At 41.5% G+C, this 25,709-nt stretch overlaps 1 protein-coding gene across 1 annotated transcript in view; it reads right to left on the bottom strand.

Moving 5' to 3' along the window:
* Positions 1-11,567: 11,567 nt before the first annotated feature.
* Positions 11,568-25,709, bottom strand: part of LOC120031294 (ribosome biogenesis protein BMS1 homolog) — a 39,609-nt gene continuing 25,467 nt past the window's right edge. The window contains exons 18-22 of the mRNA XM_038976983.1: positions 20,365-20,487; positions 17,129-17,276; positions 14,555-14,730; positions 12,997-13,158; positions 11,568-12,341 (exon numbers count right to left, since the gene is read on the bottom strand). Of these exons, the coding sequence (XP_038832911.1) occupies positions 12,114-12,341; positions 12,997-13,158; positions 14,555-14,730; positions 17,129-17,276; positions 20,365-20,487 (837 nt within the window). The 3' untranslated portion in view covers positions 11,568-12,113. The remainder of the gene's footprint in view (positions 12,342-12,996; positions 13,159-14,554; positions 14,731-17,128; positions 17,277-20,364; positions 20,488-25,709) is intronic.

The raw sequence follows: 25,709 nt of genomic DNA on the forward strand, positions 1-25,709 counted from the left end.
TTTCCATGATTTAGCTTCCGGGTAGCTCCAGCGATGACGAGGGCTTTTACACTCCAATCCAGTTGGTGGCAGTATTGCGCCATTGATTGATGTAAATCTCCAGTCCACATTGAAGAGTATTCATGATCGAAACACAACACAATACAACTCGACGTGCATCACATGTTCATCGTCAGTTTTACGCACATTGGTGTTGTTAACTAATGTTTTGACTGTGTCCCTTGTGAGATGGCGGTGTGTGGAACTGAAAGATTGCGCTTAATTAAATAGTTTGTCGAAGTTCAATTTCCTCCATGTGTGTGAAACGCATAGACTTGCATGTCCTATTCAATTAAACTGTGCGTGCATGCTTACTTTGTTATTCCACCATTCAACACTTTTCTATCTACATGTATCAGTCTTTTGTGAAAAGCTGTAGTTTTTTTTGACAGATTGACATAACTTAACCTGTTATTTTTCGGTCTGGTGAAAGTCTTTAAGAATGAAACAAGAATATCAGGACCTTTATTCTACAGGAGTGTGGTGCAAAGGCACTGCGTGTTGGTGACAAAATCCAGACGCTGTGGAGCGGCTAAGGCCAGATTGTGAAGTTCCATTTAGATGGCTGTTACCACCCCTCATTCGTTGTCAAACATGTCATGTTCCCAAAGGAGGCCAGCACCCTGGAGGCTGGAACACAGACCTGTCTCACATGCGCAAGGTGAGGTCCTACCAAGTGGAGACACTGGTACCAGAACTACTCCACCAATGATGGATGTCGAATGCCATCCTCTCTGGCTGCTTGTTCATACGGGGACGAACAGCTGATCGTTCTGGAGGACCTGGATGTGGTGGGCTTCGCCCAGAGAAGAACCAGCGTTAGGGATGCAGAGATGAGGGCCTGCATCAGCAGGCTGGCCAACTTCCATGGCCTCTTCCTGGGGGTGGTGCCGGAGGGGCTGTGGCCCGTAGGTACCTATTGGCACCTGGAAACACGCCCTGACGAGCTGGATGCCATGGACGACTCCCAGCTCAAAGCAACTGCCTGGGATATTGACAGGATCCTCAATGAATGCCGCTTCAAGATCATCGTTCTCGGAGATGCCAAACTAGCCAACTTCTGCTAGTGGGCAGGGTGTGGCGGCAGTGGACTTTCAGTACGTGGATGAAGGATGTTGTCTACCTCCTGGAGGAAATAGAGGAGAAACAGCTTGAAAAGAAGGTTCCCAGCCTGCTGGACTACTACTTCACAGAACTGAGGGCATCAGTAAACAAGCAGGTGGACTTTGCTGCCCTGGAGAAAGAGTGGAGGGAGACGTTTGCCTGGACAGACTTCCATCGCTTTCTCCTGGGATGGATGCCAGGACACCAGAAGATCAACAGATAAAACAAGCTGCTGACTAAAGAGGTTCTGAGGAAAGTGAAACGGTGACTTAAGCCTCTGCCATTTAGGCTCATCAATCACCTGCTTATTGGACTGGGTTGTATTGAGGGATGTAGATCAAAAAAACTGATTTGCTGTGTGTTGTTGGGGGGTGAGCAGAAAATTGCCTAAAATCAGACATTGAGCCCAATTTTTGGTATACAGTCAAACAATGCATATAAAGTTTTCCTTACAAGCTAGAATATTTTAAATTACATTTGAATTTACTTTAGCGGTTGGTTCTTCAGCTGCTCGAAATTTGAGACAATATCAACTGGAAAGTTTTGTTTACCCAACTATTTAGAGCACAGGCACTGAAGATGAATGTCTATCACCTGGTACATGCACAAAACCACGTAAACACCCGTTAGTATGCATCGCGTGCATGCACTTAAGTCGGTTTAATAATACTTTCCTGTGGATACGTAAAACAAGATTGACCAGTTGACGGACCAACACCACGGACAATCAACCGAGGTAAAGCCAGTTTCAAGTTGGATATTCGACGGATATTCACGCTTTCAAACCTCAATAGCTTTCAAACCACTTGAGCCACAGACTCCAAATAAGTGTCATTATGTTGGAAAAATTGCGCACAACATTGCACAGGTCTTATTTTCACGATTTGGACATTAATTCGCTTTCCAAAGCCAATAAACATGTGGAAATGTGAGCAGCATTTTGTATTCCTAGTTGAATAAGTACAAACTTTTTTTACATTCGAGTTTCAAAAGCTCATTGGTCATGTGACCTACATGACTCAAACAAGGTCCAGAATGTCCACTGACTACCCTTCTATATTGCACACCCTTTAGTTTGTCCATTTTCATCTCACAAGATTTTACATGAATTTTTCTAAATTTAGAATTTCAATAACTCCTTGGTCATGTGACCTAGTGACTTCAGACAAGGTTCAGAATGTCCACTGACTATACCTTCATATCGCACACTGATGTTTGTCTACTTTCATATCATGCTATTAGACTTAAATCTGTAAGCTTTGTAGGCCTTCATTTCACATGGGTGTTTCATATGCTCTTTTTAATCACAGTAATAGGCAGGGATTTGTCAGTCAGAGCGAGCTTGATAAAGTGAAAGAATCCTTTTCATAGCATCACTTTCATTTACTGTACATTAAGACAAATCCTTCCACGTTGAGTGTTAGAACGCAGTTTACATAACCTGATAATGACTTGATATTTGAGTGCATTCGCAACAAGCCACCTGCAGACAACTTACAAAATGCAATTTTCTGATAAATAGTTATTAGATGCATGGCCTACTATTTCTAACTGGAAAAATTAATTCCTATGTCTTTTGTGAGTAAAATCCTTTTTCCAAAGTTGATTTAGGTACATTTTTGTGAAGAGGTATGGGGGGTTGTGATATGGGTCATTTTAATAGTAAAATCATTTAAGGGATCAATTCATTTCTATATTGCTTTTCCAGTATCTGCATGAACCATTAGGCCAAGTGTTTTTGGTTGACCCTGTTGGACAGAAAGAGAAGGAGGAATTGGAACACACTGCATTTAAATTCAGGTCTTAGTTATTCCATTGTACCGGATCTAATACATATTAGCATTTTACCTACATTCATAAGTGTAATAATTTTTTATGACATACTGTGAAAAACTCTTGGCTGCTGGCTCTGTCACTTTCAGACATGCACAGAGCAGACTGAAAGAGGAAGGGTAACTCTTGACTTGAACCACAGGGGTTCTCTGTAAAGAGAGTAATTCAAAAGGCACAGACTCACCCATTGACTTTCAATTGGCACCGTTGACCTGTATTCTCTCCTGCTTGGCTCTGTGGTGCACAGCCTGGTAGTCTGACTAAAGTGCCAGAGGTATGAGAGACATCCTCCTTTGTATTTATGGGAACAAATATTTCCTAACACTTTGGATCCTATTCTTGGACAGTTAGAAGACACAATGCATCAATGAAAAAAAAAAAAACGAATTACTGTCCATGAGTAACCTCAACCTTGTGGGTCTGTGGGTGTTTTGGGCTAATAAAGTGCCAACTCAATTCTACCCATGACGAGTCTCTCATGCACCTATGAACGGGGACACAGGGCAAGAGTTTTTAATCTAAACCAGCCCTTTTTTACTGGAGTACACTAACCCCTAATTGGGGCTCTTTTCTTGACACACAGTAGCAGTTTACCAGATAAGAAGTCAAGAAGAACAAAAAGTAGATTGTTATAAGGGTGTATTACGTCCTGTGCTGCCCCATTGTCATATCCATTCTGGATTCTGAGTGGTAAAATCATAGCTGAATAATGCCTCTATATATGTGTATACATTGTCCCCCAAGACAGAACTGCCAAAGGGGGTGGAGTTGCAATCTACTGCAGAGTTCTGTCATGCTATCCAGGTCTGTGCCCAAACAATTTGAGCTTCTAATTTTAAAAATCCACCTTTCCAGAAATAAGTCTCTCACTGTTGCCACTTGTTACAGATCCCCCTCAGCCCCCAGCTGCACCCTGGACACCATATTTGAATTAATTGTCCCCCATTTATCTTCAGAGTTTGTAATGTTAGGTGACCTAAACTTGGATATGCTTAACACCCCGGCCGTCCTACAATCTAAGCTAGATGCCCTCAATCTCACCCAAATTATCATGGAACCTACCAGGTACAACCCCAAATCCGTAAACTCAGGCACCTTCATACATTTACATTTACATTTAAGTCATTTAGCAGACGCTCTTATCCAGAGCGACTTACAAATTGGAAAGTTCATACATATTCATCCTGGTCCCCCCGTGGGAATTGAACCCTGAACCTTCATAGATATCATCCTGACCAACTTGCCTTCGAAATACACCTCTGCTGTCTTCAACCAGGATCTCAGCGATCACTGCCTCATTGCCTGCGTCCGTAATGGGTCCGCGGTCAAACGACCACCCCTCATCACAGTCAAACGCTCCCTAAAACACTTCAGCGAGTAAGCCTTTCTAATCGACCTGGCCCGGGTATCCTGGAAAGATATTGACCTCATTCCGTCAGTAGAGGATGCCTGGTTATTCTTTAAAAGTGCTTTCCTCACCATCTTAAATAAGCATGTCCCATTCAAAAAATCTAGAACCAGGAACAGATATAGCCCTTGGTTCACTCCAGACCTGACTGCCCTTGACCAGCACAAAAACATCCTGTGGTGTACTGCATTAGCATCGAATAGCCCCCGCGATATGCAACTTTTCAGGAAAGTTAGGAACTTATCGGCAGACTCAACAGCCTTGGTTTCTCAAATGACTGCCTCGCCTGGTTCACCAACTACTTCTCAGAGTTCAGTGTGTTAAATCGGAGGGCCTGTTGTCCGGACCTCTGGCAGTCTCTATGGGGGTGCCACAGGGTTAAATTCTCGGGTCGACTCTTTTCTCTGTATATATCAATGATGTCGCTCTTGCGGCTGGTGATTCTCTGATCCACTTCTACGCAGACGACGCCATTCTGTATACTTCTGGCCCTTCTTTGGACACTGTATTAACTAACCATACAACTCTCCTTCCATGGCCTCCAACTGCTTTTAAATGCTAGTAAAACTAAATGCATGCTCTTCAACCGATCGCTGCCCGCACCAGCCCACCCGCCTAGCATCACTACTCTGGACGGTTCTGACTTAGAATATGTGGACAACTACAAATACCTAGGTGTCTGGCTAGACTGTAAACTCTCCTTCCAACTCTACTTCTCTTGACTTCGGCGATGTCATTTACAAAATAGCCTCTAACACTCTACTCAGCAAATTGGATGCAGTCTATCACAGTGCCATTCGTTTCGTCACCAAAGCCCCATATACTACCCACCACTGCGACCTGTATGCTCTCGTTGGCTGGCCTTCGCTTCATATTCGTCGCCAAACCCACTGGCTCCAGGTCATCTATAAGTCCTTACTAGGTAAAGCCCCGCCTTATCTCAGCTCACTGGTCACCATAGTAGCACCCACCCGTAGCACGCGCTCCATCAGGTATATTTCACTGGTCACCTCCAAAGCCAATTCCTTCTTTGGCCACCTTTCCTTCCAGTTCTCTGCTGCCAATGACTGGAACGAATTGCAAAAATCACTGAAGCTGGAGACTCATATCTCCCTCACTATCATTAAGCACCAGCTATCAGAGCAGCTTACAGATCATTGCACCAGTACATAGCCCATCTGTAAACAGCCCATCCAACTACCTTATCCCCCATATTGTTATTTTTATTTTTTTGCTCCTTTGCACCCCAGTATCTCTACTTGCACATTCATCTTCTGCACATCTATCACTCCGGTGTTTATTTGCGAAATTGTAATTATTTCGCCACTACGGCCTATTTATTGCCTTACCTCCCTAATCTTACTTAATTTGCACACACTGTAGATAGACTTTTCTATTGTGTTATTGACTGTACATTTGTTTATTCCATGTGTAACTCTGTGTTGTTTGTGTCACACTGCTTTGCTTTATCTTGGCCAGGTCGCAGTTGTAAATGAGAACTTACCTTACCTACCTGGTTGAATAAAGGTGAAATTAAAAATAAAATCAATTTAAAAATTGTGGGAATGTCTCATGTCCGTTCTACATGTAGTGTTGGTACATGGAATATTCCTCAACTGCATATATCATAAATTGCTATTCCAAATAGAAGTATTATGTTCAACAACTGACATTTTCAGATATTATTTTGACGAACACACTTTGGTGCTTACAATTCATTCCCTATTGTCATAGATTTGGTGGGCACTGTCATCTGTGATCTTTGTGATATGACTTTAAGCACATACTGATGAAACTGTCACTTAATATTTTTTTCTTAAAGTCTACAAACGCTCGACATTTATTCACTCTGTGATAGGGTTGGATCCTATATGCTACTTTTATTATTGTCCTGTAAATGGTTCAGTGCCTATATTTAGGCTGTGTGTAGAATGGGGCTTAAAGGAAATTACCTCTACTAGATTATAGTGATAAAGAAAAGAGCATTCAAATTTGGCTTGTGTATTCATTTGCCTATAACTCATAATTCCATTATTATTTTTACATAAAAAAGAGAATACTTCAAAATGAGAAGATCCTGCCAGGGAAAAGACTGGGCAGACAAAGTGTAAAGGAGGGAAAATAACTCCCACCATGCAGCAGGACACCTTCAGCTGTGGGGTCTTTGTAATGCAGGTTTGATAGTTATATTTTCAATAATGAATGGTTAGCTGTTGTGACAATTAGGTCAAAAACTATTTTATTTTTTGGTGTAGCTGGTCAAGGAAGTTGCACAGAACTTCCCCAACATCCCAAATTGTTATGGAACCTTCAAAAACACATGGAGCAAAAAGAAATGGCTGAGGATATACTAAAAATGTCTGGTATGCATTTAATTCAAAGTAAATGTAAATTCTTTATTTTTATGTAGTTGTGTGGAACAGCCATATGTTCAGTTCATGCCTATGATTTCAGAGTTCAACAAAGTCAACAACTGCTTCATGTGTGCCACTGATAAAGAACCTGGATGTGGCCCAAAGACTGACTGGGTTAGTAGCTTTATTTAACATGTTTATAATCTTTTGACAACAGCGACAGCATGCCAGACCAATTTAAATAACACAATGGATGGCTAATTCGTCATTCGTCATACTGCATTGATATTTGATATTATTTATAACGTGTTACACTTTGTTTTGTTTTAGATTGAATGTTTTGCATGCCAACGGTGGTTCCATGTGCTGTAACTAGGAATGAAGACAAAATTGTTCAACAGAGTAAAGAACACAAACTGGAAGTGCAGTCTTTGTTGTTGAAAATGTATGCTATACCCCATCCACACTGAAGAGGCTTTGAAATGCACATCAACCAGGGATAAAGAGAAAGTTAACTTCAAATAAGTATGAAACATTTCAGTGTTACATGTCTGTTGACATGTTGGAAAAGATTAAAGGTCTACAATTTCTGTTTAATTTGTCAATATTACATTTTTATTCATTGATTTACTGGCCACCATTACTGTGGTTACATGTTCAGTATATATGACCAGCAAACCCACTGCAGCCTACCTCACTCTCCATCCCTGCTTTGAACAATTAATAGCATGACTCTCGTACTTTCCCCTTTATGGTTGATATTAACAACGAAAGGAGATATTATCTGTCTCTCTCCTATTGTGTACCACTGTTAAATACTGTGGAAAAATAAAAAACAGGGAAAATAAGTACTTAGAACTACCAATTATTATAACTATTAAAGAAAAGGGTAAAACACAACACTGGAGTGAACCCCCTAATTGTCAATCTAATATTAATGTACAACAATATAGAAGAGACATAACTAGAGGATATGCAATATGGGTGTATATCCACTGCACGCTTCTTAGGTGTGTAATTGACATGACCAAGGAGCTATTGAAATTTAAAACTATGAAAAATGTACGTTACACCACAGGATTTTACAGTACACAAACAAGAGTGTGCAATATAGAAGGGTACATTCTGCACCATGTTTGAAGTCAGAAGGTCACATGACCAAGGAGCTATTGAAAGTTTACATTTAGAAAAATGTATGTAAAAACGTGTGAGATGAAAATGGACAAACTAAAGGGTGTGCAATGTGTAGGCCCACTGAGTGGACATTCTGAACCTCGTTTGAGTTCAGTAGGTCATATGACCAAGGAGCTATTAAAATTCAAAAATGTAAATAAATAATTTTCAAGTGCGAGATGTAAATCGACAAAAAATAAGTGTGCAATGTGTGTCTATGCCATCGGGTTAGCTAGAACCAGCTTTGAAAGTTTTAGGAGTAATGGTTAAATAGCTATTGAAATTTGATTTGTCACTATGTTACGGTCCCTAACTGCTGTTGGTGGACATAAGACTACAGGCGAATATCCGTCGAATATCCAACCTGAAACTGTCTTTACCTCGGTGGAGAATCGGCAGAGTTCAAATCTAATTTTGTTAAACATTTGTGACAGAACAAGGGACGTGTATTTATTTTTAGATGTGTCTATGGCGTTGCCTACACAATTTAAGGAATTGCCACGTTTCGTGACTAAGCAGCAATTTAATATCTGCAGATAGACTAATAAAACACTATAATTCACCTTTTGCCCACCTTGCAGTGTTTTGGTTGATGTTCTGCATAGCTTGTAAGATAATTTGAGAACTTAACCATCTTTGCCATTGTATCCATATTCTTTACCACAAAGAATGACACATTCACTATGCTTTCTCTATGGGGACAAGTTAACGAAAACAGACAACCAAAATTTAGTACCACAGTGCATCAAGCGTGAAGTGGAATTTTCTTCTTTCCTTTACCTGCACGGATTTAAAATAGGTGCTGGATTGTTGAAGGCAACTCCCTGGTAGCGACCCACAATAGTACTTTCAGATATTTGGAGTTATCATATCAGTGCAGAATGCAGATGAGATGAAGGAGTCAGATCCAGGCAAAATAACTGTAGTTAGAGACATAGTAATCAGCTGTTGCACACGAGATTCCCTAAAAACACACCGCTACAACCGAAAGTGACTTTTCGTAGCAGGTTAACCCTTTTCCTAACCTTAACCTACTTCTAACCTAGTAAGTTTAGGCAAATTTATGTTCATGCACTGTAGCCTGTTAGCATATTGTTTGAAGATGAATATTGTTTTGTTACACACACACACACAAACTATACAGAGGGGGGTGTGTGTGTAGGTGTAAGGACTGACCAACACAGGCCATAAAAGCTGTGGACAGTCTGGAGAGGGGAGGGGTGCATCACTCTAGGCCAACCAGGAAGGTTGGGAGACTGTTCAGTACCATATTAGGAATTGTGTGAGTGAAGAAGCAAGGGGAGACACAAGACGGAGCTAATCTACCCAGCAACCAGATGTGGACAAAGGAACGCGCCAAGGGGCTTGGACAAGTCCGAGGGCCAGCAAAGGCGGGGCAAAGTCTAAACCGCGCCCAGCCTCTACTGTGATAGGCCAACAGACGCGTTGGAACTACGTCATCACGGTATAAGAACAGCTGTTTACGTACTTCCTGCAGTTCCTTGTTAACCCTGCGTGGTGATACAGCGAACCCGTATATACGAAAATTGCATTTGCCATTCATTGTTTGCGGTAATTAAACATAATTAAAGAAAGTTAGCAGACCTTGCTTTTTATTTATCCTGACACCGGATGTGTTACACGCAGCGTTTACAAAAGGGTTCGTGAAAATGCTTTCCTAACATGCTACACTTTATTTAACTTTTTTTTTTTACTGAAAAAGTCTATGGTAAACACAGGCTTCGATTTTACACGTTTTATTCTGAGATCATGTTCATCCGCTGATGTCACTTTGTGAACATTGAAGCATTCATAAAAGGTCATGTTAATCGACTATCTCAGAACACAGCGTATAAAATCTCCTTAGACTGTGTTAATCTATATTCGAATGACCACTAACAATGAAAATACATGTTCTCAAAGATGGATGGCAAGTGTGGGAGGAGGCGAGATCAGGTGGGACCATTGTAGCCAATGAGAGGGCAGATACGGGTGACAACAGGCCATAGAGACAGAGGACTCATTTTTGTATCTGACAGTACCAAAAGTACCACAGGTTGAGTCATCATACCCATAAACAGGGAAGCAAACTAGTCACCTTTCGGCCCAATTCGCCATTTTGAATCCAAAATAGGTGACATACGTGACTCGTGTAAGCCACTATAGAAAGAGTTGAAAATTACACCACATACTTTCCCTCTTTCTCACTACAGTGGATACAAATGGGTATGCCAGGTGTACTCTCTGTCTGAAAGAGACCCTTTGTTGGCATAATTGATATCATGCTCTGCTGGCACATTGTAGAACAGATGTCTACAGGCAGAAAGTGTATAATGTGCAGTGTAGCCCAAAGATATTGCTTTTGTTGAACTTGACAGTAACACGTGTTTCTGAGTGGGATTTTTTATTTTTTTACTCAGGATATTTTTGCACACATGTAGGCTTGTGTACTTGATCAATGTCTACTATAGTGACCACTATAATAGAGCAAAAATAGAATGGCTGTTTGTTTAGTTCTATTTCTACTTTAAGAAGTTTTTTCCCCAAGAGCAATATTTGTGTGTGTGTGGTCACAAGCGTTCTATTATAAAGGCTGCCATGGCTAACTGCAAAATTTGTGTTTTTTTCTTCTTCTCAAGACCTGTGTCATTTGCTGTAAAGTCTAGGCAACAAATAACATTGGATTGCTTTGACATTTTTTAGCTGTGAGTTAGGTTCACATTAACCACTTTTTATTTTACATAGACTGATCATGTAGATCATATTCTTTGTTGTTTAAACCTGCATTTCCCCCTAGCAGGATTTTTTTTGCATGCTCACTGCAAAGAAAAAAAGTGTCACCTTTTTGGGCCCTCACGAGTTTGCATCCCTGCATAAAACCTAGTGGTCAAACAAGGAAATGGTTCCAATCGCTTTTCCACCATTCATTTTTCTCCATGGGGGTTTTAGAAAATCATAAGGGCCGTGTTTCGTGTCGGCGTACCCTGGCGTGACATTTTGATAACCATGTAAAATCTCTCTAGTCTAGGACAAGGTGGCTTTTATCAATATATTTGCCTGTATTTAACCCCCCCAAAATGAAATGCTAATGTAGCCATCATAAAGAACTACAAATGCCACGATGATCTGAACGAGACTGCCGAATAGAGGCAAAGGTAAGAATCTCTGGATTAACTATCTAATGTTAGCTAAATTTAGTAATGAATAAATGTCTTTAAAATTGACAATTCTGTGAGCTGCCTTGTGCAAGTTTTAAATTGACACAATACATGTTAGCAAAGGTGTCAGAGATGACGTGCAGGATCTTGTAGGGATTTGTAGTCTTGCATGATGTCTAATTAGCATTTTAGAATCTGAGTGTAAATAGAGCCGAATATATTGATGTCACCTTATTTACCAACATTTACATGGTTATCAAAATGTCCTGCCAGTGGAAGTCCAATGTCCATGCTAAAACAGGTTATATCCATGATGAGTTCTCTCTGACAACAGGCACAACTTCAAAGTTGCTGAAATGCCATGTGCTTCCACTTATCAGTGCATTCCTAACAACCTAGCCATTATGAAACTTCTACTCGATCAAAATATATTATAGAATTACACTTTACTTTTATGCTCTTTTAGAGTTAAGGCACACGCATACCATTTTTGTAATTTATTTTTTATTTAAACACCACGCAAGATTGAAGCTGGAAAAGTGGTCAAGATATGACTAATATACAGTTCTTTTTAGTTCCACTATGGAACCACTCAAAATGAGTTGTCAATAACTGGCGTTGAAAAACCACATTACACAACCAGGCTACAGAAGCTGAAGGATGTTCATCCATTCCTTGCATTTGCACTGTCTCCTACCCCAGTACTGCAGACCCTCTGGGTGAAGATCCCCCTAGGTACAGATCTAGGATAAGCTTCCCCTCCCCCAATCTTTCCTTCATACTGGATGCAGAGACATAGAAATCGTATCCATGAATGAGTTTCTGACTCTAGGGAAGAATACAAAGGGCTTCATTGCCAAAATCCCAAAGTATCCCTTTAACGGGGAAACTGCTAAACTGACCCAAGATCAGCATCTAGGGGCGATTTCACCCTACTCCACTGCAGCCCAACAGATTATGCTTAAACAGAGGATTAATTCCATTCCATTGGTAGGCCGAAAAGTTATTACACTGGTCTTTAAGAGAGTCACATTGATTTACAAATCAGTCATCAAGCGGGGCCCCTTTCAGACTGGACCTCTGACTCTTCTTCTCCTTCTGGCCCATCATACGGTAAAGCTTCTTCTTTGCCTCCTTCTGCCTCTTGAGCTTGTCCTCCTCCGCCTTGTCCCGCTGCCGCAGGAAGTCCTTGTGCTTAGCGTGCTGCGCCGTGTGCGCTTTCTTGCTCTTGTAGTTGTGCACTGTGCTCAGTGCGTTGAGCAGCGCCGCCACCTGGTGGACAAGAGAGGGCACATGCTCAGATTTCAAATGCAGTGTCATTCGTGTGTGGTTGTGTCAGGGGCAGTCATTGAAGCCACAAATGTTCAAGGCTGATTGCGGTACTGCAGGCAGTACTGCAGGTATTGTTGGCAGAAAACAGGACCCCCATTACAGTGACTGAAAAAATGGCAGTCTTCGTGGTCCATCTTACCGTATAAAAAATGATAAGACAATCATGGTACCAATAATTACTTTAATACACCAGTTGTAGGTCCTTGAAACAATTATTTTAAAATCTCACACAGAAGTTATGGATAATTAGTTGAAGGGGCAGCACTGAGCCTGCAACGTCACTTGGCTCAGGGGGGGGGGGGGGGGGGGGGGGGGGGGGCGACGGTGTAGGTTTTTGTTACAGCCCAGCATTTACACAGGTTTAGATAATCAACTTTGTCTTAAATCTAGACCTCCATTTGTTGAATCAAATGTGTTACTGCTGGGCTAGAACAAAAGCCTGTACCTTGGCCAGTCCGATTTCTTATAAAATAAGGTGGTGATTGTTTTTCGCTTTCACATTAGTACATCAGAGAAAAAGAAAATGAGCAAATCTGACAATCATCACAGAATCCAATGGGATTTTTCATTATTGTTTCCATAAGGAGACCCTTACCTTCCTCTCGTGGGGCTCCCGTATGACAGCGGGCCTCTGGAGGTCCTTGGGCGTCTTGCCCTTGGGCTGGTCCTGTTTGGGCTTGCTCTTGAAGGGCAATGCCTTCTGCAGCTCCCTGGGGATGTGCAGTTTGTTGAAGTGGCGCTGCGCTCGCACCACCGGCTGCCAAGGGGGGAGAAAGGGTCAAGGGTTAGGTCAGAGGTTCAGAATCCAACCAGGCCAATAGTCTGGCTTAAGCAGATACCTTTTCATACTACAGATGCTGTGAGACATTGGAGCTGAGGACGGATGTCAAATGGTGCCAGAGAAGATGGAGCGTTAACGTGGTGAAATCAGATTTAGACAAACTTTACTGTCCACGCAATGTGGAAAGTTGCCTTCAGTTTCACATACGGACAACAGACATTAAATGCGGGGCGCTAGTTAAAGAGATATGTTTATTCTGATGGGCGAGCAAGAAAAACTTGTAATATTGGTCACCATGGATGTCACAGTGATATGCTTTGGGAAGCATGACGACAAGCCTGTTGTATCGAGGTGCCTGCCAACCAGAGGTGCTTCCCACTGGGCAGCTGTATCACGGTGTTGCTGGTGTTAGCTAACATAGCCAAATATTTTGCGCCAAGTTTTTTTATTCCAAGTAGGATAGCAGCCTTTATGAGAAATAACTTCTATTGGTAACCACCTGGATGTCACCGCGTGATACAGTCTACTCAGTGGGGAGAGCATGCATGGCAAGCAGGTGTTTCACAACACCAGGACAGTGTCCTTCGCCCCCGCCTGCCGAGCACAGCTTTCCCACAAATCCTTACAGCGAGGGAAGTAGTCAGCTAGCTAGCTAGCGTAGCCAATATATCAAGGTGACAGCTAAAGCACAAGCAAAAGTGGTTGCTTAGTTGTAGTGATTTCCCCCCGAAAATATACAAGTAGGATATGTATCCAAAAAGTATTACAAAACTAAATTAATCCTGAACACTTTCCCAACCTCGGCCACTACGATATGTAGTGGCTCAAATGATGTGTGTAGCGCACTAACGCCCTGGACCAGAGCTAATGTGCAGACTTGTATGTGTGCACTAACACCCTGGACCAGAGCTAGTGATATAGTATAGCTCTGGTCCAGGGTGTTAATGCACTGCACACATGCCATCTGAGATGCAAAAACACTGTCTGAGACACACATGCATGACTTTTGAGATTCGCCTTCAGTACGCAGCTGGATGGTTCTCAGATTGTCAGGAAGTAGGAATTGCACTCATAAATGAATCTGTGTGGTGTTATGTTTTGCACCATTTTTATTTACCAAATGCTTGAAGTTAAGTTATTCACCCAAAATACCTAAAATGACTAACAAACACACCTCTTTTGTGAACAATAAATAGTTGATACTCTAACTGCCTCCATATTTAATAAATTGAGCTTTATCAAAAGATCAGGTCACACTGTATTTGGATAGTCCCCTGTAGATAATCTACAGATGGTCAAACTGTTGATATGCAACTGCTTGCTAGGGTTACGGTTAGGTTTAGCAGCAGAACAGTGAGCGGACATTCCTTACCTTGTACAGCGAGTCTGTGTTCGGCTTGTTGCGGATCCCCAGGTCGTGTTTCAACTGGCCCACCGTCCTCATGCCCGACCAACTGTCCTTCTGGCCCGCTGGCATCAGCAGGGAGGTCACGGGGTTGTAGAGCTGAGGGACTGACACCGGGTACCAGGAGCGCAGGAACACAATGTCTACACACACACACGTAATTAATAACATTTTTCCTGACCCCAATTATTTGACTGGTCGATTGTTTGGCCGATAGGCGGTTGGTCGACAAATATTGTTTTCCGTCGGACAGTAGCAAATATATATTTCTCAGTGAACTAATCCATTGCGGAGGGCGAGACTAATCATTGTCAGAGTGAACACTGTTTGCAGAGCGCACAACCTATGCTACACTTGTGAGAAACCAGTTGATTTATTTCATTACATTTATGAGTTTTGTCAATTTAGTCACTGTCTTTTGTTTGGAGCACTCCTGTCAATGTTGAGTAAGGTTTACGCATAGAAGTAGGTGTATTGGCTACCTGGCCTGATCGCAAATGTTGACATATAAATGTGCCCATTTCGGGATCTGATAGAATTTCTGATTGGCTTAACGCACCATCACTAATGAGCTATGGAGCTTCTCAAAGTAATGTTTTCTTCACCTCAAACAAAGTCTGTTTTTACATCCATTGAGAATGACAATTCCTGTGCCGAGCTCACTGGCGCAGGAAACTCTGGTTGTGTCTACATTTGACACATACATGTGACTTCTGCTATCAGAATACAAAGACTGCAATGAAAAGACTGGTCTAGGTGCACAAAAGTGTGGTCTGATTGTGTTCAGATCTGGCTGCCCACTTCAGAAGGTAGTCAGGCTGCATTGTGTGCAGTAGGCGAAATCTACACTCCTCCCACAAGTCTCAAGAATACTTCTGTTCTGGGACCGAGGCACCTTTTTATTACAACGGAGTAAATATGTCCCTAGTGTGTGAGTAACGTGTTTGCTGGCCTCATAAATGCTAGCCAGCTAGCTAATATTTGGAATATACTTTTTTGGGACTAGAGTTACGCTAACCCGTTTGCAATCCCTTTGGCGTTGCTGGCTAGCCACAGAAGTTAGCTGGCTAGTTAGCCACAGAAGTTAGCTGGCTAGTTAGCCACAGAAGTTAGCTGGCTAGCTAGCCACAGAAGTTAGCTGGCTAGTTAGCCACAGAAGTTAGCTGGCTAGTTAGCCACAGAAGTTAGCTGGCTAGTTAGCCACAGAAGTTAGCTGGCTAGTTAGCCACAGAAGTTATCTACTGCCATCAGTTGTTGTGTTATCATATTTTGCCTATTTCACCATTTCTAGAATGCATACTGGCATTTGAATATAGGTGGGAATAGGGAATCCAGACACGGTAGACACGTTTAAATGTAGGCGTAGATGCATGACGCGTACGGAATTCCGTGAACAGAACTCTATGATCAGAATACTGAAGCTGCGTGAACTGTCAAGTCTAGACACGGCCTCTGGGCCCAGAATATTTTATATAATATTGCAAGGCGCTTCAGGCCGGACCTAAGTTAATACAATGTTTCAAGTTCGTTGCAGAAAGGCCACGCGTAGCCAATGTGATTTATAGAATATTTATTTTTATCAGGATATTTTCTACCTGCAGGATGCAAGGTTTTTATGTTGACTTTATAGGCTATTTTTACATAGTTGGCAATGGTAGAAGTTACTTTTTAGGTTAATCATTTTAATTTGGATAGACATTATAAATAAAATGAAACTGTTGCACGAAAATGTACATATGAAAACCATAACTGGCACGCGATCAGTAGAAATGGTAAGATAAATTTGCATTCCACACATTTGCTAACTCCTTGTATAGCCCATTACCGGCAACTACAGATGCGTAACGGCAGAATCTGCAAAAGCCAGTAGGAGCTGGGGGAGGATGGTCAGGTCAGGTTAAGGCTTTTTTCTTCTGGTTATCTTGATCTCTGGCTCCCTCGAGTCATGCGTCTTATTTAATCAAACAGTGAGCTTGAAGCATCAGACAAGCTCAATGCATATATAGTTGATTTGATTAAAAACACAAAAGGTCTATATATGGAAAAATATAAGTTTTCAAAAATGTTGACCAATTGATTGGTCCAAAGAACAAGACGCCTTTCGGTCAACCAGTATTTTTTTAGTAGGGGACAGCCCTAAATAACATATACCAGGAGCACAGGTAACCAATAACTACAAAACACACAATTCAATATCTACCCATAAGAGTAAAGAACAACATGTAACAGGAGCACAGGGACGCAATATGTAAACACACCCAGAAGTACTAGATAAGAATATAAAGGCAGTATTCCGTATAAATTACTGTAACGTCCATAGACGCTTCCATGAGATGTGCAACCAAAACAGTAGGAGCAACCTGCTGCAGGCAATACATTAATTTGTCAAATTGTATAAATCCTATTACTCCTGGAATTTTCACCATATTACTTTCACCTATCCAAGCCTTCAGAGCTCCATAAGCGCATAGAGGGTAGGGTGAGGGGGCTACGGGTTGTTTTTGGGACTATGAAATGCTCTAGACTGCGCCAGTTGCTCACCACTCATCAGCAGCCGGTCTTCGAATGTGGCTCTGTAGGCTCCCGCCGGCGTTGACAGGGCCTTCTTAATTTGACCTCTGACCCCACTGACTGTTCGGATGGAGGCCCCTTCAAATTTCGCCACCTCCAGCACGCTGTTGAACATCCCCTGGGAACAAAACAGAGGTGTAAAGCTCACATTTTTCTGAATTTTTTGGGGTGGACCTGAGTCTCATTCATACTCAGAGTAGTAGGGCTGATCTGACTTTATATATTCACACAACTTCTAAGGACATATACATAAGGTTTACATACCAAATTTCATGGCCCCATGTTCATCAGTTCAGTTCTTATCACACCAGGACTATAAGGGCCATCTAGTGGTGTAGCGTGGCCGACTTTGAATGCAGCAACTAATCATTCTCAAATTCATTAGAGGCTAATTCATTGAGTCTATAGATGGGTTAGCTGACAACGTCACGAAAACTATGTGCACAGAAGTGAGTTGTGATTCTGGATGCCCAGATAGCTACCAACAATGACAAGAAACTGCCATGTGGGGAATTGTAAGTGACTCGTTTCAGCTAGTTTAATCTTGTTCTTGATACCATGTCTTGTTTTGAGGTGTTTAAACTGATTTAAAGTCAATACTAATATGGCTAAAATTGACTAGCTACCAACAACTGTAACAATGTTTTTGAGAGACTAAACATTGGAGAAGAAATATAGGTTTACATGTTGTTGACAATCTAATCCAGCCCAGTCTGTTTTGCCCCATAGCAGCGCATGTGTCGGTTTTGTTGCTAAACAACCAACCCGTCTATATACCAAATCTGGAGTCAAATCTGATTTATTGTTCATAAGAAGATTTGTAAAGGATTTTTATCATTAGCATATGTGCTAATGTGCATCTATTGGTACAGTGCAGCCATATGAATACAATAACAAAACAATTCTAACCCATTGAAGACTGATGTAATGAGTCGAAATACAAAATCTGGAGTGAATCTGATGCACGGTTCATGAAGAGAAGATGATTGAGTATTCACGTTACATATTCAAATAATGAGTTAATAGTTTCCTTGTTTTTAGAGATATCAATACCAAATACAGTGAGTTTCATCTTAGGGAAGTCCATGGTAGCGATTACAAGTTTCAAGTTGATAGGCCACTGTGGAGTGGATTTACAGTGGTTAAAATGGACACGTAAAAATGTTAAGTATTTTTTTTAGCATATTAGTCCCAATATGCATCTACTGGTATAGTGTGGCCATCTTTGAATGCATCAACATTATTTTCTCATTCTTTAGGGACTATTGCGATCGGTCCAAAGACCACATTTGGAGTGAATCTGACTTAATCATAAAAAATCTTAATGGACTATTTGAAGCATAGTTAAAGTGATTTGTTAAATGAGATTTTTTTTTTTAAGTAAGGAAACTAATTCCAAACTTAACATGGTTCATCATGGTAATGACCCTAAAAAAAAAAAGTGTTAAATATTTCCTAATTTATCAATAACCCAGCCATTTCTTAACAAAGCCCTTAGCTTTTTTTCAAACTAAGTTAAGAGATGTACCATGGGCACACATACATACAGTTGAAGTCGGAAGTTTACATAAACTTAGGTTGGAGTCATTTAAACTCGTTTTTCAACCACTCCACAAATTTCTTGTTAACAAACTATAGTTTTGGCAAGTACTTTTTCCAACAGTTGTTTACAGTCAGATTATTTCACTTATAATTCACTGTATCACAATTCCAATGGGTCAGAAGTTTACATACACTAAGTTGACTGTGCCTTTAAACAGCTTGGAAAATTCCAGAAAATGTCATGGCTTTAGAAGCTTCTGATAGGCTAATTGCCATCATTTGTGGCAATTGGAGGTGTACCCGTGGATGTATTTCCAGGCCTACCTTCAAACTCGGTGCCTCTTTGCTTGATATCATGGGAAAATCAAAAGAAATCAGCCAAGACCTCAGAAAAAAATTTGTAGACCTCCACAAGTCTGGTTCATCCTTTGGAGCAATTTCCAAAGGCCTGAAGTATCACGTTCATCTTTACAAACAATAGTACGCAAGTATTAACACCATGGGACCACGCAGCCGTCATACCGCTCAGGAAGGAGACACGTTCTGTCTCCTAGAGGTGAACGTACTTTTGTGCAAAAAGTGCAAATCAATCCCAGAACAGCAAAGGACCTTGTGAAGATGCTGGAGGAAACAGGTACAAAAGTATCTATATCCACAGTAAAACGAGTCCTATATCGACATAACCTGAAAGGCCGCTCAGCAAGGAAGAAGCCACTGCTCCAAAACCGCCATAAAAAAAAGCCAGACTACAGTTCTCAACTGCACATGGGGACAAAGATCGTACTTTTTGGAGAAATGTCCTCTGGTCTGATGAAACAAAAATAGAACTGTTTGGCCATAATGACCATTGTTATGTTTGGAGGAAAAAGGGGGAGGCTTGCAAGCCGAAGAACACCATCCCAACCGTGAAGAACGGGGGTGGCAGCATCATGATGTGGGGGTGTTTTGTTGCAGGAGGGACTGGTGCACGTCACAAAATGAATGGCATCATGAGGTGTATGTATGTAAACTTCCGACTTCAACTGTACATACTTTGGTCTTATTTGGATTTATGGTTCATGAGAATACGTTTTTCCAAAATGTCCAAGATGGAGGGAAATCTATCCCAACAGACCTTACGGGTCCTTGAGGCAAATTTGTTCAGCATGAGGAAAGACACCTACATGAGGAAAGACAACAACCGTTTCAAATCTCTAGGTCAAACAGGGTGATGGATATGAGGGTTTAAGTGAGTGATTACAACAGCGCCCCCTGTAGGCCAAATAGTGCCATTATTTTTTGACCAAGCTACTCATGGCCTCTAGTGTGTGCCAAATTAGAAAAAGAAAAAAGAAAAAAAACACCCCAAAAATCTAGTTATTTGAACATGTCAAGAAAAAAAAAAATGTTTCCCCAGCTTTGCTGTGAACCATTAATTTTATATTAATATATTCATAAAGCATTATGTACACAGTTGGTCCATAATTTCCACAAGCATTTCACTACACTCAAATTAACATCTGCTAACCATGTGTATGTGACAAATAAAATTTGATTTAGTGTTAGATTATTTCTCGTATTCTGTTTTACAACAGATTAACAAATGCCTCAAATGTCTACCACAAAAAGTAAATATATTGTAGCTGAACTATGGTATGTCAGTAGTGCTATGAGGTGCATCCTACCTTGATGAATGATGTGTTCTTGTAGATCTTGTATGGGTAGCCAATCAGCTTGAGCTTTTTGACTATGGTCACCGATTTGTCCAGGTCAAGGACGACTCCTGTAGCTGCGATGCGGAAACTGGTCTGCAAGAGAGAGAACGGAAAACTTCAACAAAGATACAACTAGAAGTAACCCATACTGTGTACTGGTGCATGGTATGTTACTCCTGACAAATGAAAATGAGACATCTTTGGTGTAACAGGTGTACGTATTGCGCTAATAATGTCAAATTAATACAAATATCCAGTTCACAAATATCCAGTTCACCATTTACCGGGTATTTACATAATATGGTAACATTTTAAAGAGGAGTTGAACTCAAAAAACAACTTCTCTGGTTGAAGATATTGCATCAATTTGAGTCGTAAACAATTGTACTAGTTGCAAAATTTACTAAAAAGTGTAAGTGGTAAAAAGTCAATATCTTCCAAAACTGAGATTTGCGGCTGGCAGCACTCAAGTAATTATTGATTTGGAGCACGGCAACATGCGACCCGATCGTAGCAGCAGAATCAACCTACAGCCCGAGTCAATACTTTGTAGAAGCACCTTTGGCAGCGATTACAGCTGTGAGTCTTTCTGGGTGAATTAATCTCCCAGTGTCTGGTGAAAAACAGACTGAACAAGGTTCTCTTGTAGGATTTTGCCTGTGCTTAGCTCCATTCAGTAATTTATTTTATCCGGAAATGTTTAGCCATTTAACAGTCTTATGGCCAAGATATAGAAGCTGTTTAAGTCTGTTGGTCGGAGCCTTGATTCACCGGTACTGTCTGCCGGATGTGAGAACAGTCCATGTTTTGGGTGATTGGAGTCTTTGGCAATTTCAGGCCTTTCTCAGACACTGCCAGGCATGCATGTCCTCCCAGTGATGCGCTGGGCCTTCCGCACCACCCACTGTAGGGCCTTCCGGTCAAGGGCGGTGCAGTTGCCATACCAGACAGTGATACAACCAGTCAGGATGCTCTCCATGGAGCAGCTATAAAAGTTCCTAAGAATCTGAGGGGCCTCGCCAAATCATTTCAGCCTCCTGAGGGAGAGGCGGCACTGCCATGCATTCTCCACGATTGTGCTGGTGTGAGAGGATCAAGTTAAGTCCTCAGTTATGTGGACACTGAGGCACTTGAAGCTCTTGACCCGCTTTACTGCGGCCCGTCGATGTGGATCTGCACCTTCCCCTCTTTCCTGAAGTCCACGATCAGCTCCTTGGTCATGCTGGCGTTAAGGGAGAGGTTCTTGTCCTGGTCCCACACGGACAGGTCTCTGACCACCTCCCTGTAGGCTGTCTCATCACCGTTGGTGATCAGGCCGACCACCATCGTGTCGTCAACAACTTGATGGAGTTGAAGTCGTGCATGGCCACACAGTTGTGGGTGAAAAGTGAGTACAGAAGGGGGCTAAGCACACACCCCTGGGGGCCCCCCCCATGTTGAGGGACAATGTGGCGGAGGTATTGTTGCCTACTCTTACCACCTGGGATGGACCCGTCAAGAAGTCCAACATCAAGTTGCAGAGGGGGGTGTTCAGTTCCAAGGTCCCGAGCTTGGAGGGCACTATGGTGTTGAACGCTGAGCTGTAGTCAATGAACAGCGTCCTCACATGGTATGCATTCCCTTTTTCTAGGTGGGAGAGGGCAAAATGGAGTGCAATTGAGATTGCGTTGTCAGTGGATTTGTTGGGGCATCATGCAAATTCTAATTGGTCCAGGATGTCTGGGATGATTGAGTTAATGTGTGCCATGACCAGCCTTTCAAAGTACTTCATTATTACAGATGTAAGTGCTACAGGGCGGTAGTCATTGTGGCAGGATGCCTTAAGAGTTTTTGGGAACAGGAATGATGGTAGTCAGCTTGAAACATGTGGGGATTACAGACTGGGACAAAGAGGTTGAAAATGTCAGGGAAAACGCCTGCCAGCTGGTCTGCGCATGCCCTGAGGACATGCCCCGGAATAACGTCTGGCCCAGCGTTCTTAAGTGTTGACCCGTTTAAAAACCTTACGTCAGCCTCAGAGAGAGAAATTACCCAGTCCTCTGGATTAGTGTGGGCCCTCATGCAGGGCTCTGTGTTGTTTTTGTTGAAACCTGCATAAAAAGGCATCGAGTTTGTTTTGTAGAGAGGCATCGTTGGGCAGATCACGGCTTCCTTTGTAGTCCGTAATGTACTGTAGCCCTTGTCACATGTATTGGAGCTGGTATAATAGGATTCCACCCTGTTCCCGATATTCTCCTTTTGCCTAGTTGATGGCTCTGCGGACGTCGTAGCAGGACTTCTTGTACGCGTTTGTGTCTTCAGCCGTAGCCTCGGGGTTGGCTGCTGTGTTGCATCCAAGTCAGGGATGTTAACTTCTTGTCAATATGGGGGCGCTGTTTCCACTTTGGAAAAAATCGTGCCCAAATTAAACTGCCCCGTACTCTATTCTAGATCGTACAATATGCATATTATTATTACTATTGGATAGAAAACACTCAAGTTTCTAAAACTGTTTGAATTATATCTGTGAGTAAAACAGAACTCATTTTGCAGCAAACTTTCAGATAGGAAGTGAAAAATCTGAAAACGATGCTCTGTTCCAGGGCCTGCCTATTGAATTGCCTTATATTTATGGATATGCATGCACTGCATACGCCTTCCACTAGATGTCAACAGGCAGTGGAAGGTGGAATGGGGTGTCTAGCTTGATCTGAGGTCGAACAAGAGCTCTTGGAATGACGTGTCCAGAATTTCCTTTCTCTACCTAGGCGCGGGAAGCACCTCCCTATTGTCTTATGATAAGCGTCCGGTATACACGGCTAATATCTCCGGCTTTGTTTTTATTTGATACATATTAGAAAAACATCATAAAGTAGGTTTTTTCAACCGAGTTTCATCAGTTTATTCAACGTTTAATGGGACTTTTGGAGTTTTCCGTTCTCTGCGTCGAGAGAAATTGGGAACGTCATCAACATTGGCTAGCCTTGTGGAGCGAATTCGACAGGAGAGAAGGACATTCTAAAACCAAACAACGATTTATTCTGGACAAAGGACTCCTTGTACAAGATTCTGATGGAAGCTCAGCAAAAGTAAGAACAATTTATGATGTTATTTCGTATTTCAGTGGAAAATGTTGAGTCCTATTATTCGCGTTTTGGCGGGCGCTGTCTCGCTATAACGTAAGCTGTTTGTTATGGTAAAGTTATTTTTAAAAATCTAACACGGCGGTTGCATTAAGAACTAGTGTATCTTTCATTTGCTGTCAAACTTTACTAAAAAATACATGTTGATGATGAGTTCTTTGGTCAGATTAGGTGAGTGTCCAAAATAGCTCCGGACAATTTGGTGAATCGATGCTACATATTCACAATGTATAACCACGGTTTGCAGCTCTAAATATGCAAATTTTCGAACAAAACATAAGTGTATTGTATAACCTGATGTTATAAGATTGTCATCTGATAAGGTGGTCAAGGATAGTGATTAAGTATATATCTTTTGCTGGTTTTTGCGATCGCTACCTTTTGCTGCTAATAAATGCATTTGTGTGTTTGGCTATTGTGGTAAGCTAATATAATGCTATATTGTGTTTTCGCTGTAAAACACTTTTAAAAAATCGGAAATATTGGCTGGATTCACAAGATGTTTATCTTTCATTTGCTGTACACCATGTATTTTTCATAAATGTTTTATGATGAGTATTTAGGTATTTCACGTTGCTCTCTGTAATTATTCTGGCTGCTTTGGTGATATTTTTGATGGTAGCTGCAATGTAAAACTATGATTTATACCTCAAATATGCACATTTTCGAACAAAACATACATTTATTGTATAACATGTTATAAGACTGTCAACTGATGAAGTTGTTTCTTGGTTAGTGACTAATTATATCTCTATTTGGTCGGTTTTGTGATAGCTACCTATGCGGTAGAAAAATTGTGAAAATATGCGGTTGAGTCTTTTGCTATTGTGGTTAGCTAATAGAAATACATAGTGTTTTCGCTGTAAAACATTTTAAAAATCGGAAACGATGGCTGGATTCACAAGATGTTTATCTTTCATTTGCTGTATTGGACTTGTGATTTCATGAAAATTATATGATATCCCTGTCGCGTTAGGCTAGGCTATGCTAGTCAGCTTTTTCAATGAGGATGCTCCCGGATCCGGGATGGGTAGCAATGAAAGGTTAACCCTCTACACTCCAGCCCGTATACGGGTTGTAAAATGTAAGTGCTTAAATTGGAACACAGTGACTGTACAGTAACATGCTATACATGACGTCAGCATTCAGGGTCTCCGCTTTACAGCGCTATATGGGATTCAACTGACAGATGTTCTAAACTTGAACACAACCTGAAACAAGATTCCCCTATCCCTGCAGCTAGCTGGGATACTTATGTTACTGAATGTATCCAGAGTATTTTCAGATTTCATTATCAATAAATGCTGCGAAATGTACAGTATATGTAAAATGCACATAGTATTGATGGGTTCTGACTTCTAAACTTGAAAATATTAAATACCCTTAACCATATCAGAAGGAGAGGGGAATGTAGAACGTTTACATTGTCAGGATATGTTATTGTTAGCCATCAGGGATCCTATGGGAGGAGAAGAGCCAGTCTCGTACAAGTCAACATGACAACCGTGAGTTGGAGAGGAGTGAGGAATTTGGGCAGAGGTCAGGTTAGATGAAGTGAGGAAGACCCTATCACCAATCTTCTGGATAGCAACAGAGGTGTATTGGCTGTTCAGATGTGTAAGGAGGGGCTCAGCATAGGAGAAAGCGTTATATACCAGTGCTTGTGTGAATATGTTATTTGTCTCATGCAGCTGTATGACCCAGTGGGTGAATAAACTTGTTTGAGCTTCACTAAGCATCCGTGAGTTTTTTACTCAGTTTATTTAGAACTTAACAGTATCAACAATATCATATTTGGATTCAGTATTGTGTCAGGTAACAGTTTTATTTTTACTTTTATTTAACTAGGCAAGTCAGTTAAGAACAAATTCTTATTTTCAATGACGGCCTAGGAACAGTGGGTTAACTGCCTTGTTCAGAGGCAGAACGACACACTTTTACCTTGTCAGCTCGGGGATTCGATCTTGCAACATTTCGGTTACAAGTCCATCACTCTAACCACTAGGCTACCTGCCGCCCCCCTGCCGCCCCAGTTACGTCCTCACCTTTGGTCTAATAAATTCCAAATAATCTCCAACCTGTTCCCTTTCAATTTCTACCATGGATATGCATCTTATATTTCTTCTGTAAGAAACATTTCAATATAGCCCTATACATGTAGCCCAATTCCCACAAGTGTAAAAACATTACATG

Source organism: Salvelinus namaycush, chromosome 37, assembly GCF_016432855.1.
Source record: "Salvelinus namaycush isolate Seneca chromosome 37, SaNama_1.0, whole genome shotgun sequence".
Taxonomy (NCBI): Eukaryota; Metazoa; Chordata; class Actinopteri; order Salmoniformes; family Salmonidae; genus Salvelinus; species Salvelinus namaycush.